Genomic DNA, 17342 nt, shown 5'->3' on the forward strand with positions numbered 1-17342 from the left:
TGTTCTCCAAATTGTGGCCCTGCAACCCTTTGCTTGCCTTTATCTGGCCTTTGGGGCACTATTACTCCCACTGATACAAAACACTATTTTGCCAACTGACACCAACAATTGGGGCACCATTTCTCCCACTGACACCAACAATGGGTCAATATTCTGCCCAATGATACCAACAATAGGTCACTATTTCTTCCAATAATACCAATGATGGGGCACTCCCCCCCCAATACCAAATGTGGTGATGTTTAGACCCACTGATGTCAGGAAAATTTCAACTCCCACTGGCCAGTGTGGCCCCCCCCAATGTCTGAAGTTCACTAAACTGGCCCTTTGTTTAGAAAGTTTGGAGACTCGTGGTGTAGACCCTCCTGAGCTAGAGGTCATATAACTCCAGTGAGTGATTTGGGCAAACACTGGTGTCGGAGACATGAGTGATTGCAGTGGATTCACAATGTTAATAACATTGTTCCATTAGTGACTATTTATGTATAGATTCATTGTATATAGTATTGATGTTTGCAGTTCTGGTTATATTGTAATACACACACAGTGAAAAGTGTCTACAAAGTTAAAATATTCCATTTTATGTAGATGTTGTATTGAGCACATAGTATTAGGTGAGGTTCTGTTTTGCACTATTTGTTCTACATTAAGAAATAAAACGAAGGAAATGGGCCCAGGTAGAAGATTCTATAAAAAACATAAGAAAGTACTTGGGTGATTGGGCTTTCCAGCATCTGCCAAAAATAAACCTGGCTAAGCTGATTCTTTTACACACAGAAAAGTCTTTTCCACCACCTTAAAATATCTACAAAGCACTGTCCTACATTTCCCTGGTTTTCTGATCATAACAGGACTTAGAGAACTGCCGACGTCAAAGGGAAAGATCAGTACAGAGATCTCCTGTTACTGCGCTGTTACTGTGCTCCCTAGAACAAATGTATAACATCATTTCTCAGAATGCTGCTTTTTATAAAACAGGCTTGTCAGAAAGTCCAAGGACATTCTTATCGTTTCATTTTGTTGCAGTACTATATTGACATCAATAATTCAGATGTCTGTTTCCTATCTCTCTGAAATTCACAGATCTGGATAGACTAGTTCCCAAAATATCTGCTTGCCTGCATATCCCTTTATTTCTTATTTAGCCCCAAATAATCACTGTGAGCTGTATTGGTCACATTTTATCAAGTTGGCCAGTTTTTAGCGATGACCTTTATCTTTATTCATGTGCCAGTGGATGCTCTAATCATTTGCTGGAGCTTCCCAGGTATATCATGCTGGAGAGAAGCCCCCAGTGTAGACACAAAACACAGATGTACTTGGAGCCAGTAGGGCTCAGATCTGGCAAAAAAGCAGGGCTTTATGGAAGGATGATGTAAAAACTCATCAAATCTAAATAGCAGGGTTTTCTGTCCAAATTAACTTTGCGCTAATGCCAGAAATGTACTCACAATTCTCAGTGTTCTCGAGCTATACTGGAGGCTCCTGAAGACATTTGCATTTACTCCATGCACAAAAACATTCATGCGAGTGAGCACAATGTCATTTAAAAATGTAGTGATAGCAAACCTGTGAAAAATGTCAGCGTCATACTAAACCCGATTTAATCTTATCTTAATATTATGCTAACAATTGACGCAAACCTGATTTTTTTTTCTCTTTGTGTCCCTGTGTGGTGTCAAAAGAAGAAAGAAGCTCAAAAATGCAGATTTTCACTTTTATTTAAGAATATCTATAATTTAAGTACAGATACTATTGTGTGGTCCTCTGGTCATGTCAGGGGCTGCTCTTGAGGCCCTTCATGTAGGTCTCATGCACACTCATGAACATATTTACAGTTTAGAGCCAGGGGCGCATTTGGAGGCAGAAAAAATAAATCATCACCCATGTGTTCAGGAGAGGAGGATTTTGGCTGTAAACGTGCCTAAGCACTAGGTGTGTTTAGTGCAGGAGTGTTTTTTTTTTTTCATTTAAATTAATATTAATAAATTAATATTCTGGCCAGTGAAATAAATAAATGCCCAACAGCTTGACACTCATTTGCAAAACATGTTTTTTTTTAAGCTGCTTTTCTCCTGCAAGGAGAAAGGAGTTTACAAAAGCCCCAGCCCCAAGCCTTATATGTATCAAGCTGGCCACAACTGTTCTAACCCTTCCCTGCTCAATTCAAAACAGAAGCATAGGTTTTGGCTGGAGTTTAACTTTACCCTTTTTGCCTTCTATTCACCTATTTAGTCATCTCAATCTGCTTAGTTGCTATGGATCACCAGACTGCAGATTACTGATTATCATTACACAGTGTAGAGTACAAAGAGTAGTGCACAAATGAAAAGTTAAAGTGTTACTAAATCCAGGACCCTGCATTCACTATATCTGGTCTCCCACAGTACACAGAACATGGAAATACAGTTATTTTAGTAAATATAAACTGCTAAATACCTTTTCTTATTAGCAGTATAACACAATCTTGTGACTCCTATCAGTGTCCAGCAGAGTACTGGTTAAAGCTTGTAGGAAGGGTTTTCATTCTGCTCTGACTGTCCTATGAGGCTGCAAAACCCCTGACCCTCTGTCTGGACAGTGCTGATTAGCCGTCTGCTGATCAGATGCACTCTCCCAAAGAAAAAAAAAATTCTATAGCCATACACAGTATACTGAGCATGTGCAGTGTGTCTCCTAGAGCTATGTACATCACCAGATGAGTTGGGGACAGTAGAAAAAGGGGAGGATCAGAGAAGACAGATTTTACACAATGTGGAGGATTAACCGCTTAGGTTCCATGGTGAGTATAACAAGCATGCTTTACTGCATATACAGCTGGTTTTACTGTTGTGAGTTTAGTAACATTTTAAGAAAACCACAGCAACCCATCAAACTTGGTTATAAAATAATTTCTGATTGGTTGTTATAAGTTATTGTGCTTTTTATATCTTTTTTTTTTGCTGACTTATTGCATAAGACTGTATAATTGTGCACTGTAGAATTTCCAGATACCTCTCTGCTAGAAGTAAGCCAAGAGACTGCTAAAAAGTTGTAGATGTTTCATCTACTATGCAGTAAATAAATTAATTACAAATATAACTGTTATTAGTTGGAATCCAAAGCTTCCAGGGACAGATATTTGAAAGGTCAGGAGTATAGGCACAATTAAAGTGTATGTAATCTCTAAAGTTTCTCCCTTTTAGTTTGTTAAAGTGATTGTAAAGGTAAAATATTTTCTTATTAGTATCTCTGCATTAAAGTGATATTAAAGGTAATTTTTTCTTTAAATATAAAACATGTTATACTTACCTGCTCTTCTTCTCGGGTCCCTCAAAGGCACTCCTGGCCCCTTCCTCCTGCCAATTGCCCCCTACAGCAAGCAGCTTGGTATGGGGGCACCCAGGCAGGCTCAGTCCTGAGCCACTGTGCTGTGTGTCCTTTCACACACAGCCGTGAATTGGCCCGACCCCCTCTCTCTCCTCATTGGTGCACTGGCTGTGATCAACAGCAGCAGGAGCCAATGGCAAAAGCTGCTGTCTCACCTAATGAGGAGGGAGAAACCCTGAAGAGACATGGCTGTCATGTGCATCGCTGGTTCGAGATCGGGCTCAGGTAAGTATTAGGGGGTACTGGGGGGGCTGCCACACACAGAAGGTTTTTTACCTTCATGCATAGAATGCACGAACAGAAATAAACTTTTAAGTGCAGCTCCCCCAAATACTCACGTGAGCCCTATCTCAGTCCAGCACTGTGCACGTCTGCAGCAGCTCCTCTGCCCTCTTCCGGGTTTCACAGGCTTGGCTGAGAGTAGCTGGCTCCTGCTACTGTTAGTCAAAACCTGTGAGCAGGGGGCGGGGCTGAACTGGACTGTGTATCTGGATAGATGTAAGCAGCCTGGCTCGAGAGCGAGTCCGCATGAGTGCCCCCATAGAAAGCAGCTTCCTATGGAGCACCTGGTGGGGGAAAGAAGCCAGAAGCACCAGCAGGGGACCTGAGAAGAGAAGGATCTGGGCTGCTCTATGCTAAACCATTGCACAGGGCAGGTAAGTATAACATGTTTGTTATTGTAATGATAGAAAACTGAACCTTTAATATCACCTTAAATATACCATTGAAAGGGTTTTATCATATCTGTTCGACAAGTGCAAAAAAGAAAGGAGCTGTTCATCCAACCAGAAATCGTGTGAGCTGATAACTTTGCTGCTATCTCTGTGGATTACAGAACACCTCCCCCTGTTATGGAGAAGATAAGGAGGTGTTATGTAGTCCACACAGCCCTGGCACACTCACTGTCCTAGAGTGTAAACATGACAGTACAGTTGTCACCCCAGGACAGGAAGTGTGTTAATGGCAGCAATACTAGGTGAAAATAAAGGGAAAAAAGTGCACAAAAAAGGAGAAAACGAATGCAGCTACCATGCCTAAGGACCGGTGATTTTCAGTACAATCACTTTTTGTTCTTAGATACATTTCAGCCTTGTTCAGATTCTCTGCAGTTTTGCTTGCTTTCTATAGGAGGATGCTGTGTCATTTAAATGGGCCTGCCTTTTGTTTAGCTGAATGTGACTTTTGATAGACTGGAAATAGAATGGTGTTATTTTTAGCAGGGTAAACAAGGTATCTGGCGTTTTCTATCCGGTGCGGACAGATGCTAGGGATAAAGGACTTTCTAATGGTTTTAATATTCCGGAAACAGAATCATTATGCGGAGATGTCTGTGATTTTCAGCCAGGCTGCACTGTGCTGCATTGTCTCACAGGCTAGTGTTGCTGAATGATTTCACCAAAACAAAAACAGACAAAATCATTATCCTGGAGTCTCCGGAGATATCACCTTACAGCTGTTATGACTTGCCTGCCCTGTTCCTGATAAAACATACAAAGGTTTCCTTTTCTCATTTCTTTCATATTCATCATTTATTCTGAAGACTTTCTAGGCAAACACTTTTCTAGTTTTTTTTAATGGCAGAACTGTTTAGGTATTAGACTACAAGCAACGTCTTCTTTTATTCACCCCATATGGAGCCGTTGGCTGTCAATCAAATCCTGTGAGGAGGGAGTTGGGGGGAGGGAGGCAAGATGCTATGTGTGTCTATGGATGCACATAGACACACATCCCACACAGCTAGATGTTTTACACCACAACGGAAGTGCAACGGACCAGTGTAATGACATACATAGAATTTAAAAGAAGCATTTATCTTCAGCTTTTTTTGAGCTTTTTTTTTTACGAAAAAATGCTTCAAAACTGCTCAGTGTGAAAGCAGCCTTAATAAATAGACATTTCAGCAAATTCTGCATCTCTGCACACATCCCACACAGCTTGTTATGGGGGCACAAGCAGAAGAGGCAGAGTGAACACCAGCAGCAGGCCCCAGAAGAGGAGGTAAGTGGGCTGCTCTGTGCAATACCATTACAGATAGCAGGTAAGTATAAACCTCTTTTTTTATTTTAATAAACAAAAAAACTCTTTGATTTTGTATTCATTCCTGACTGGTGTGTCGGGGAAGGACACATGTTGTGTCTGTGTCCTCCACAGCTATGATGTGCTAAAGAGGAGTGACCGAAGCAGCTCTTAAATGTATTCACATGTGTTATGACTGTTAGAGGTATGGTCTGATTTTCTAAAATGACACCGAGGTTATGTTATGTGGCCAATTTTAGATGCAGAGAGTGTTAAGTAGAGTTTCTTCTTTTATCAGTTGTAACTTTTGTGTTGCAGATTGCTCTTGCCCCATATAAACACTTAGATGAAGACCTGGCCAGTGTGAAACAAGTATTAGAAATGAAGAATCAGCTAATCCATCAGCAGGAAAAGAGGATCATGGAGCTGGAAAAACTGGTGAGTGAAAGTATACAAACAAACAAAGCAATACACAGCAAAGTGAAAGTATACAAACAAACAAAGCAATACACAGCAAATTGAAAGCAATACAAACAAAAGAAATAAACACGAGAATGTCTAAACATTTGTAATTGCAACAATTTTCTGAGCGAAAGGGTGCATTATCTGACAATATTTTTGGCCATGACTGTATAATAAAAAAGGAGTTCATGAATGCATCCTGTGTAAAAGGGTAACACTTACAAATATTATTACCTGTAAGAGATCACAGAAATCACCCTGACAATGCTGTCATCTGCTTTTCTCTCCAGAACAGAGCCATTATTATCAGGCTTCATCCATTGTTAGTATAATTTCCCAGACTGCGGTGCTACTATAATCCCAATTTTAATATAATAATATTAATGTGAATGCTGGTGCCTGTGCAGATCTTGGCTGTGTTCACATGTCTGTCACAGATCAGCGGCTTCTTACCTTGTGAATTGCCCCACAGTTACACAGTCTGACCAGTGGTGTGGAGTGGACTTTTTTTCTGCCAGTGGATTGATGACATTGACTAACCCTAGGCAAAAATCTCTTTCAGATGTATGATTATTATGAAAAAATGCGTTTCTTTTTTTTAAAGGCTGAAATTAATGTTATCTTGGAGGAGAGGATCCAGGTTCTCCAACAGCAGAATGAAGATATGAAAGCCCGGATAGACCAGAACGTTGCAGTCACCAGGTCAGTGGAAGGTGTTGGAACTCATGTCTCAGGATTATCAAGAGATACTTCAGTAATTTCATCAATAGGTGCATGAAAAATCAAGTGGCGCTGTATTTTATAGGTCATTGGTGAGACTTGGCCTTAAAAATTATGTCCAGTTCTGAAGGCACCAAAACCCCAAAACTTTCATAGATTAACGTTTGTATAGAAACTGCTGAAATGTCTATTTATTAAGACTGCTTTCACACTGAGCAGTTTTTGAAGCATTTTCGCATAAAAAAAAGCACAACAAAAGCTGAAGAAAAATGCTTCTTTTTAATTTCTATGTATTTCTTTACACTGGTCTGTTGCACTTCCATTGTGGTGTAAAAACATCTGCTTGCTGCATCTTTGGTCAGTTATAAAAAAACGCACCAAAAAGGAACCTCCCTATTGAAATGAAAAGGAACCGCATCAAAAACGTATCTAAAACGCATCAAGAGCACAACGCACTTGTGGGAAGTGCTTTGTCCAGTGGGGAAAAACACAACACAAACGCATCAAAAACGCAATGCGCCGCAGCAAAAATGCATAAAAAATGGAGCAAAAACGGAGCAGTGTGAGAGTAGCCTTAATCGTAATAATACATCAAGAAATCAGAGCTTAGTTGGTACATGAGGATCTGTCCACATAAAACAAAAGTATTTAGAACACCATTGAACACATCTACTATGATCTTGTATAAATATTTGTGAAAAGTGAGCCGGCTGAACACTTTACTGATTCTCTTTGCCAATGTTCTCATTGTGTTGTTATTAGTTGTACTACAACACCATCCCTGACACCTTCTTTCTTAGGGCCTGATGCACACAGGGCGTTAGATTTTCTCCTCTGAACGCCTTTTACTCCTGGCAGGAAAACGCTGCTTAAAAACATGCTGGAAGCTGCATATTGCACACATTTTGGCACGTCACAGACTTGAATGGTAATGGATTCCATTGGCCAGAAGAATACTTTATTCTCTCCATTGGAATGAATGAACGCCCAAGCACTAGCATTTAAGTGTGTTTAGATGCATTTAGGCAAATCAAGTGTTTTTCCTGCTCAAAAGCTCCTCTTCTGAACATGCTGGTGATGCTGATGGGGTTTTTTCAGCCTGTAAAGCTCCTCTTCTAATACGCCTGTAAAGGCCATATATGAATGGACACATAGGCTAACACAAAGCTGCTTTTACAGGTTGAGTTTCTTTACTGCAAACGCCTGTAAAAGTCATTTTGTAAGCCCAGTGTACATGAGGCCTTATGGAAGATCACAGTGAATGTGTTAAAAAGCACACTTGAATTACTCTAGTTTTATGTAGACACAATATTTATATTTGACCTGCCCTGTAATCTGTTTAAATATTTGTAACATACATCATTTTTTATTACACACTTGAAAATTTGGGGCAAGCACAAAAGGCTTTTTTATACCCTATGAGTTGTACATGACAATGGTAGAGATAATAAGATTAAAGAGAGAGACCCAAAAGGGGTTATTTACTAAAACGGGAGCGTGTTAACTCTGGTGCAACCAATCATATTCCAGGTTTTATTGCCAAAGCTTACTGTAATTGAACAAGCTGAAGTCAGAAGCTGATTGGTTACCATGCACAGCTGTGCCAGATTCTGAGTGCTCCAGTTTTAGTAAATCTCCCCCATAGAGTCCATTAAAATCTCTACAGTGATAATGAGACATTTTTAAGGCAAGTTGGCACATGAATGTCTTAGAAATGTGATTCACCTCATTATAATAGTAAATGGGTGGAAGGGGCTGAGCCGGGCTTATTCATCAATTCCCGAAGGTCCTGCAACATGTAGATGTGTGTTGACGGTACACATCTCCAGTGAATTACTGTGTGTGGCAGTAACGCACCTTATATCACAGGTCATGACACACATTATGGTGTGATGGAACCTTTTGCTGGTTGGAAGAGAGACCAGGGTGATGACCCCATCAGTGGGCTGCTACTCCTTCACGATACAGATACAGGCTGTAGCTTGTCCTTGACTGAGTTGTATTATTTTACCTGCAGTACAGAAAAGTGAAATCAGAGACCTGGATTTGCTGTCTGGTAGAGATGTGTGAATCTTCAGAGTGGTTAAACAGAATTGTGATTTTAGAAGCTAAAACAGCTTACACATACAGTAGATGACGAGGTGGTATCAAAATGTTTTGAGACTAGTTTTGCAACATGCTAATAGATGGCAGCACAAGGCTGCATGCACAGTCACAGGGAGCACTGACCTTCACAAGTCAGCGTGACAAAAGACATCGTCCTGTATACATCGGGAGCTGTGCAACTGGTATTATTCTGACTACTTGTGTGATAATTGTGCGCACAGATATGGACAATGACAACCATAATTTGGATCATACTCTGCAAATGTCATTCTCACTCCAAATCAGTCCCCTTCCCTTTTTTTTGAATGGCATGTGGTGTGTGTGTGTATGCTGGGGTCACAAGGGCATCAGGCACAGCTGTATACGCTTCATGTAAACCCAATTAGCTGGTTCCATGATGTCTGACAGACCCTTGCCTTGGCCGGGTCGTAAAGCTATAAACCAGTCAGTCACTGGACATGAAAGCATTCCAGAGGGGCAGTAAAACATACATCCCACTTGAAACCACTTTTTCATACAATTTCATAAATCCCGGCAGGAACAAGGTACAATAAAACAAAACATATATTCAGAGAGGTCAGATTAATACGAGTCACCTGATACCTTACACCCCTAGATAACATCTACCAGAGAGCAGAAAGCAATATCTCTTTAACCGTCACAGCCAGATATGTCATATTTGATGTCTGGACGTTCAGAATATGGTTCTGCATATTAACCTGCCAGTGGCTAGGCTGCTGCATGCACGCACCTATGGAAGGTTATTGACCATGGTATAAACATGGGAGGGATTTGGTCATAGCCAGGAGACACCCTGCTGGGTTCCTAGAAAACAGGCTGTCATGCCTGGAGAGAAAGATGAAGAGATTCTCCCTTTTAACATCAGGAACCAACTTGGGGAGAAAAGGCACCCTTTTGTTCAGGACACTTGAACTCTGTTTAAACCAGGACTTCTGCAAGTATTCTACCTTCTTAAACTTCTTTCTTTTATCTCTCTGTTGTGTTATTGCTCTCTCTATTTATATATATATATATATATATATATATATATATATATATATATATATATTGGTTACATCTTTTCTGTAAATATTTTTATTGCACCATTTTGACCTTTTTAGTAAAAAATCCCATTTTCTGAAAAGAGTTGAATTGTTTCTAAAGCTCTTTAATGCAAACTAAGAATCCCTGTCTCTGAAGAGTGCTACTGTGTGTTTTAAAACCTCTGGATACATCTGTCTGCGGTGACAGTGTGTATGCAGACACTTATTCAGACATCATAGTGTTACTGCTAAGATTGGCGAGTTTCCTCCTTCTCTGTAAAAAGGTGGTGGTGGTAGTGTGAAGGGTTAATGGCGTAATTAACCTGACCCAGTAACAATCGCTCTCAGGCTGTTGGCACCTAGATTGGGGTCCAGGGAGCTGGAAAATCTTTGTGCAGGGTGCAGCTGAGAGTGGCATTGTTACGCAAGTGACAGCGTGGTTTTAGATTGGCTAGTCCTTCAGTCACAAGTTGGTGAGAAGGACTGGGATCTGACGCCCCGCCCGTCACAACTTGCATTACCATGTCTGCTACTTCATCATGGACAGCTAGTTAGAACAAAGACCAAATGTTAAATTCTGCATGAAACTGGGCAAATCGCTAGATCTTTGCAATGTTGTCAAAATGGCAATCTTTGAGCTGGATCTTCATCTTCAGGAAGAGGGCATTTTTGGGGTTGAGGTCATCGAAGGTCTTCCCGATCTCCCATCATCTTCCAGTGATGTTATTTCGCTCTTGAAGGACATGTGCCACTCCAAACACCTCAAACCACTCATTACAGCATCGCTGTAAACTTCACAAATCATATCAAATGTCTCTGTGGCAGATTTGCCTAATTTCACTCAGAATTTCATGTTTGCTGATTTCTCTAACTTGCTGTCCATGATGAAATAGCAGATGCAGTAACGCATGTGTTCACAATAGCGCTAGCTGTACAGCTCCTGATGTACACAGGATGATGTCTTTTGGTACACTGACTTATGAAGATCGGTGCTCCCTGTGACTGTGCATGCAGCTCTCTGCTGCCATCTGCTGGCGTGTTACGAAACTAGTCTTGAAACTATTTGATACCACCTCATATGTATTTCAGATGTGTATTTAACTACTTGATTTTCTTATTATTACTCCTTTATATATTATTAAGTTTTATTATGCTTTATTGATTCTAAACATTTATTGTTCATCTTTTTTTTGCTTTTATATTTATTTTTCAAAATTGCATTTTACTAATAGGCAATTATCAGTAGAAAACGCCACCCTGCAGGAGAATGTTGAGAAAGAGAGCAAGGAGAAGAAAAGATTAAGCCGCACCAATGAGGAACTGGTTTGGAAGCTGCAGACTGCGGAGTCCATGAGCCCCATCAAACACCCGTCATCACCTATAAAAAGCTCACCTTCTTCCAGTCCTTTATCACCCTCTAAAATCAGCTCTGCTCAGAGATGACACAACAACATTCAATAAGTGACAAGCTTTACATCCTGATGTCCAAATGCTCTTGCAGTAAGTGTGACTGCAAGCAGAAACCAGTGTACCTTGTTCTACATTGGAGAGAGAAAGACCCTTCCCTTTTGGATTATAAACTAGAAGCCAAGGAAACAAAAACATTCCACTACAATCACATAAAACGGAGAAGCCACATCAATATTTCAGGTTACATACAGTCCAATATGCTGGGATTCTATATACAAAATATTTATTGTATACATTATTGCACACACTTTACAGGTTTACTACAATATGCTTATCTGTATATATGTGAACGAGAGCTCGTCTTTCTCTTTTTTAGGTTTCTTTTTTTTTTCTTTTTAATTGTGCTGCTGATCTGTTCAGTCAGCTATTTTCTAACCTGTGCCTATGTCTTCTACCTGACTGGGACATTTGTGTCCACTCTGTTTCTACCGCGTGTTGTAAGGAGATAACACTGATCTCTACAGATGTATAAGAAAGAAATCGCCTTCCAGACAGAACAACACAATCACCAGCTCTAGCAAGTTATTACTGGACGATGCTGCCTACGCAATAATCTAACGCTTCGCTCGCATGTCAAGCTTTTTCATTTCCTGTGAGTGACTTCTATGGAGGCCCTCAGTTAATTGTCTACTTTTGGACTTGACTTTTTTGTACGTTTTGATGATATGGCCGCCAGAGGGTGCTAGGCTGCTTCTCAACCAAGAGCTGCAAAAAGCCAGACCTCTAAAGATGTACATATAAGGCCTTCACTTTTACAGTGATAACAGCGTTAAAAAAAAGCTTTCTATTTCCATTGACTTGGAGCCAGTTACGTTGTATTGTGTTATTCCTAGATGCTTCTGAATCTTCCATGTTTTGTTTCTTTGTGTAAGGAAATACCCTTTTCATGATAGCTCTTTTTTGTATATTTTGTAACGCACAAATGTCTATAGGAATCTGCCTGCGAAAAAGCACCTAATTTTCAATTAGTTTTGATTGCAATTCTGTGCGATTTTATAACTTGGAGGTAATTAGAAGATAGAGATATTTATTTTGGAATGTAAATCACCTTATGGTGAGTTCTTTTGTGTAAAGCAGTATGGAAGTAGAGTGTAAGTTTTGTAATTGTCGTTTAATCAGCCATGTCTCATTAGACTCGCTCATATATGTATTCACCTCTTCCACTGTGATAAAGATGCTGCATAAGTGATTTCACTGGAGTTGGGAGGAAATATCCCAGTCTGCAATACTTTGAGAAGAACATTGCTTGATGCGCATTAGAGGACGAGAAAGAAGAAATGCAAAATAACAGTAATAATAGTTTAAGTTAGTGATATATGTTAAGGGGTGGACTTTTATTATGGTTTGAGTCTACCAACGGCTTCTTGTATCTCTGGATTTCCCCTGTCTGTTGGTTACAAGGATATATAACAAGAGATGGGATCTCAGGTATGGAGACCTCACTAGCAGAGTCCTGGAGGTACTGAAGCCAATGAGAGAATCAGCCTACAGACAACAACCCAAAAGCTCCTCTACATCAAGAGACTAAAATATACAAACCTACACAGCCTTGTTAAATCCCCTTCACATCTTACATACACAATGGGCTTGATTTCCTAAAGGCAAATAGACTGTGCACTGCAATTTCTTTCATCCAATCATTTGCAAGCAAAAATGCTGTTTGTTTTTTTAGCATGTTCCCCTCAGATCTATAGCAGCTTTCAGTGCACTTGCAGTGCAAAGCCTATTTGCCTTTAGTAAATAAACCCCATTGAAATCACTATCACTGATGGGCAGATCTTGTTGAAGAATACAAGATTGGTGTGTTTTTAAAAATGTCACTACTCATTTTCATTTTTGCCTCCAAATTGTGTGAAGTTGAGGTTCACAATGTTTGTACAGAAATGAACACCCAATGTATACAATGTTTGAGCATGCTGTTCTACTGAACCCATACCTAGGGGGACAAACACTATGAAATTGACAAATGCTGTGTCCAGTATGGTCACAGGATTTGCTAAAATCAGTGGCCAGGCTGAGGCACCATACTGTAATAGGTCACACTTCTCTTTTTCAGTTGTATGTGGCCTGGTCTGAGACAGTCTAGTTGGTGACCAGATCTGTGTATGCTCAGCGCCTGCATCAAATGGCCATGTGGGTGGGTACAGCGTGGTAGTAATACACTGAGGCTTGTTCAAACCATGCCCATTGTGTTTTTCTGCACACCACTGAGCATCTTGTGAACCTTACATGTGGGGTGGTGTGCAGAAAACCGCAGCTCAACAGCCATGGTGTAAATAGGCCCTGGGAGCTTCCATTGCAGGCTTCCTTGCTGTTGACCCTGTGGCTTCAATACTTTCTCATTCACTAATCTAGAATAATAATGCATATCAAGAAAATCAGAGAAAATTCACATGTCCTGATGTAAATACTTGTCCTTGGTCAGCATATCAAGGTATTGCATAGGGTCAGTATGACAGCCAGGCAACTAGCAATTGTAGAATTGCAGATTCAGTGGTTCTTTCCTTTAAACAGTACACCTGAAGCAAGAAGCGGCCGCACAGAAAAGATCTTCCCAGGATCCTAGTTTTAGCACCCAAGCAGTGCAGGTATTCACTCCCAGGAGAATTCCTTCCAATACAATAGGGGCAGAAAATCCAAATATCCTAAGACACTTTTACATTGGCTAGGATAAAAGAAAAAAACACAGGGACAAGAGAAAGGTAAAGACAAGAAAGGAAAAGAAAAGAAAATAATATGCAAGGAGCAACCTTACCAGGCTAGTGCCGCAAGCAAAATGATGTTTAATCCACCTAAACTTATTTTGGAAATACGAGCACTACTCCACCTAGGATCAACTTGCCACCAACCAAAATGTATCATTTGATCACATACCCCCGAGGAACTATTCAAGATTGTTTGGCCCAAAGATTCAATAATCGAGGTATATACCATGTCCCATTTTTTTGCAGTCTGCATCACATGTAATAAATAAATGTTAGCTTCATTCCTTCCAGTGAACATGTTCTGTGTTGAGACTGGGTAAAGTAACAGGTTCACTTTCCAGGAAAGATGGTAATACATACCATATATGCTCTCCTTCGCCACTCTGATTCCCTGCCAGGCACCCTGGGATTTCTGTGCGAAGTTCCTCCGGAAAGTGTACTTAAAGGCAAATTTTTTTTTTCTAGTTTTGGATAGAGTGGAGAGAGAATAAAACACCTGTCAGTTTCTATTGCCGTCTATGCTTGTCCCTTATCATCAAAAGTGTAAAAGCAAAGCACAAATTTTGGGTTGACACCAGAACAGTAAAAGAGGGGAAATCTTCCTGTTTTGGCTATGTGACAGGAAGTGAAGGGAAATCTCCCCAGTGTGACAAAAAAACCTGAAAGGCTTTATAGCCCTCCCTTTACCTGTCCAAAAATGTTTTGCCTTTAGTTCTACTTTAACTTTGCCCTGTATGGCCAAAACACCTGATTTATTTTAAAGTGTTACTGAACCCAGGATCCTGCATTCACTATATCTGGTCTCCCACAGTACAGAGAACACGGAAATGCAATTGTTGTAGTAAATATAAACTGTTAAATACCTTTTCCATCAGCAACATATAGCAGTCTTGTGACTTCTATCAGTGTCTGGACGAGCACTGGTTAATCTTGTAGAAGGAGTTTTCATTCTCCTCTGACTGTCTTATGAGGTTGCATGACCCCTGACCCTCTGTCTGTACAGTGCTGATTGGCCCTGTTCTGGTCACATGCACCCTCACAAAAAAAAAAATGTACAGAGTGTCTCCTAGGGCTCTGTACTATCAGCAAATGGATTGGGGACTGTGAAAGAAGGGGAGGATCAGAAAAGACAGGATCAAACAGCCTTTTTACACAGTGTGGAGGATTAACCCCTTAGGTTCCACAGTGAGTATAACAAGCACGTTTTACTGCATATAGAGACTGATTTTACTGTTGTGGGTTTAGTAACACTTTAAGTGCAATTTTTCCTTACTGACTCTATTATAATCACATTAGTCTTTGATACCCCTGCATGCCCAGTTATAAAATGTCAGTTAAAAATCCAACTCCAATTATTTATTGATCCCCTGCTTATGTAAAAATAACAAAGCAGCTCTGGCAGCAATAGTGCTGTCGCCTGCTGTCTTCCTTTTCACAATGAGGCTTCTGAACTGAATAACATCATTCAATCTGAAAGACTGAGGACATACTGTGAGTGCAGGGTGTAATGGGCCTGCCCCCTTGAGATGGTGCAAGAGTGCAAGATGTCATGTTGCATCTTGGGCCAGATCATTTAAGAATCCCAAGTATTCTATTAAAAATGCATCAACTCTTGTCTAGTAGAATATAGCAGGACACTATTGATCCTTCATTTGCATACATGGTGTTTAGGCACAACATTATATTCTCTGTTCCAACACTTTTCATAATTGTTCCACAGCAGATTTGAAAACCCAGATGTATATGACTGTCTCTTGGATTTTGAACCATAGAAAATAAACTTTTGTTTTAAACCTATTTTTGTGTTTTGAATGAGAAAGAGTGCCTTAGTATGTGTTCATAGAGAACTATTTGGATGTATCTCCTGTGTGGCGAGTACACAAGTGACAATAGTGTTGTAAGTATATTAACTGACCACTTCTCTTCTCTCCAAAGCACTGTTTAGACTGAAATAACACACCTGTTAGCAGGTGACCATGGCTAGCCTCTTCAATCCAAGGAAGGTTAAGGTTTATGAAAACACAAATGTACACTGCTCAAAAAAATTAAAGGAACACTTTTTTTTAATCAGAGTATCACATTAAGTCAATTAAACGCCTGGAATATTGATCTGGTCAGTTAAGTAGCAGAGGGGGTTGTTAATGAGTTTCAGCTGCTTTTGGTGTTTTTTTTTTTTTCCAAAAAATATTTTTATTAGAAGAAAGCAGGCATAACAATACATATACAGACGTGAATCCAAAATCGGACAGATTACTGTATGTCGAGTCCCGTGTCGCAGACGGGTCAGAGCATAACAGGCAATACAAAACATAACGTTGTAAAACATTTAGTCAATATAATATTACAATCCAAGAATTGTACCACAAATAAGAAATGAGTTAGGAGATATATTGTGGTTTGACCGTTGAGCAGAATTTTCTGTCAGGGAAGTGTGAAGTGTGTGATATCGAATATGAACAGCATCTATGAAAGCCTTAGATCCGTTTCACGAGTCCAAGAATTGGAAATGTAAGTGTTATGGAGCATAATACATCTGTTTGAGGTACAGCATTCTGTATTGGTTATGGTACGAAGATAAGAGTAGAACACAGGTGAGAGCTAAAGATCAGGTAGAAAGAGGGTTAGTTAGAAATTAGAGTAACTTGGTGATAACGTAAGTATATAGAAAGGGAGAAGGAAGAAAGAGAGAGAGAGAAAAGAAAAAAAAAAAAGGGGGGGGGGGAGGGCTTATGGTATGATAAAATGGAAAAAAGGAGTACATTCTTGCGGGTAGGTGGCTTTCAACATGTGAAACGCGGCACAATGGAAATGTCAGCTTATAGTTGAAGCCATGGTGCGAATCAAGACAGTCAACCGGGTAATGTGCGCATACAAGTTCCAAAGGAGCAAGCCTTAGTAAAGGACAAAGGTATATCTAGGCATAGATCAAGAGGTATCTCAGAAAAGAGAACATTCCCCAGTGTCAGAATAGGTCTAGACAATCATTGCTGCATTAGTAGGTGGTAGGTAGGGGTAGTTTTTAAATGCTTCCAACAGGCCCAAGTTCCCCTGAATCTCTCGGGATGTTCCTTAGCAACAGAGATCAGTTCCCCCATTTCCTCAGTTCTATTGATCCTCGCAAACTATTCACGGATAGTGGGGACATATTGTTTTGCGGCGTTGACCATGTGCATAGCGAGTGATTTCCGATATGTCCGGGATGGGAGAGAGGAGTGATGCAGTAGAAATTGTGCAGGGGTGAGCTCCAGGCTATACGTAGTTACTCGTGCAATTGTGGATTGAACTCTCCCCCAAAATGGCTGCAGCATAGGGCAGTCCCACCAAATGTGCATGAGTGTACCCTTAGCCAGGTGACATCTCCAACAAGAGTCTGAGACATTGGGTTCGAACTGATGAAGCAGGGATGGAACTCTGTACCATCTAGAGCAGGGGTGGGCAAACTTTTTGACTT

At 40.3% G+C, this 17342-nt stretch overlaps 1 protein-coding gene across 1 annotated transcript in view; it reads left to right on the plus strand.

Moving 5' to 3' along the window:
- MTUS2 (microtubule associated scaffold protein 2) overlaps positions 1 to 15688 on the plus strand; it is a 783807-nt gene extending 768119 nt beyond the window's left edge. Inside the window, exons 15-17 of the mRNA XM_089685846.1 lie at positions 5704 to 5823; positions 6452 to 6549; positions 10949 to 15688. Coding sequence (XP_089541972.1) covers positions 5704 to 5823; positions 6452 to 6549; positions 10949 to 11159 — 429 coding nt within the window. The 3' untranslated portion in view covers positions 11160 to 15688. The remainder of the gene's footprint in view (positions 1 to 5703; positions 5824 to 6451; positions 6550 to 10948) is intronic.
- Positions 15689 to 17342: the final 1654 nt, after the last annotated feature.

Source organism: Staurois parvus, unplaced genomic scaffold (assembly GCF_062004578.1).
Source record: "Staurois parvus isolate SC_StPar_1 unplaced genomic scaffold, SC_StPar_1.0 ptg000387l, whole genome shotgun sequence".
Taxonomy (NCBI): domain Eukaryota; kingdom Metazoa; phylum Chordata; class Amphibia; order Anura; family Ranidae; genus Staurois; species Staurois parvus.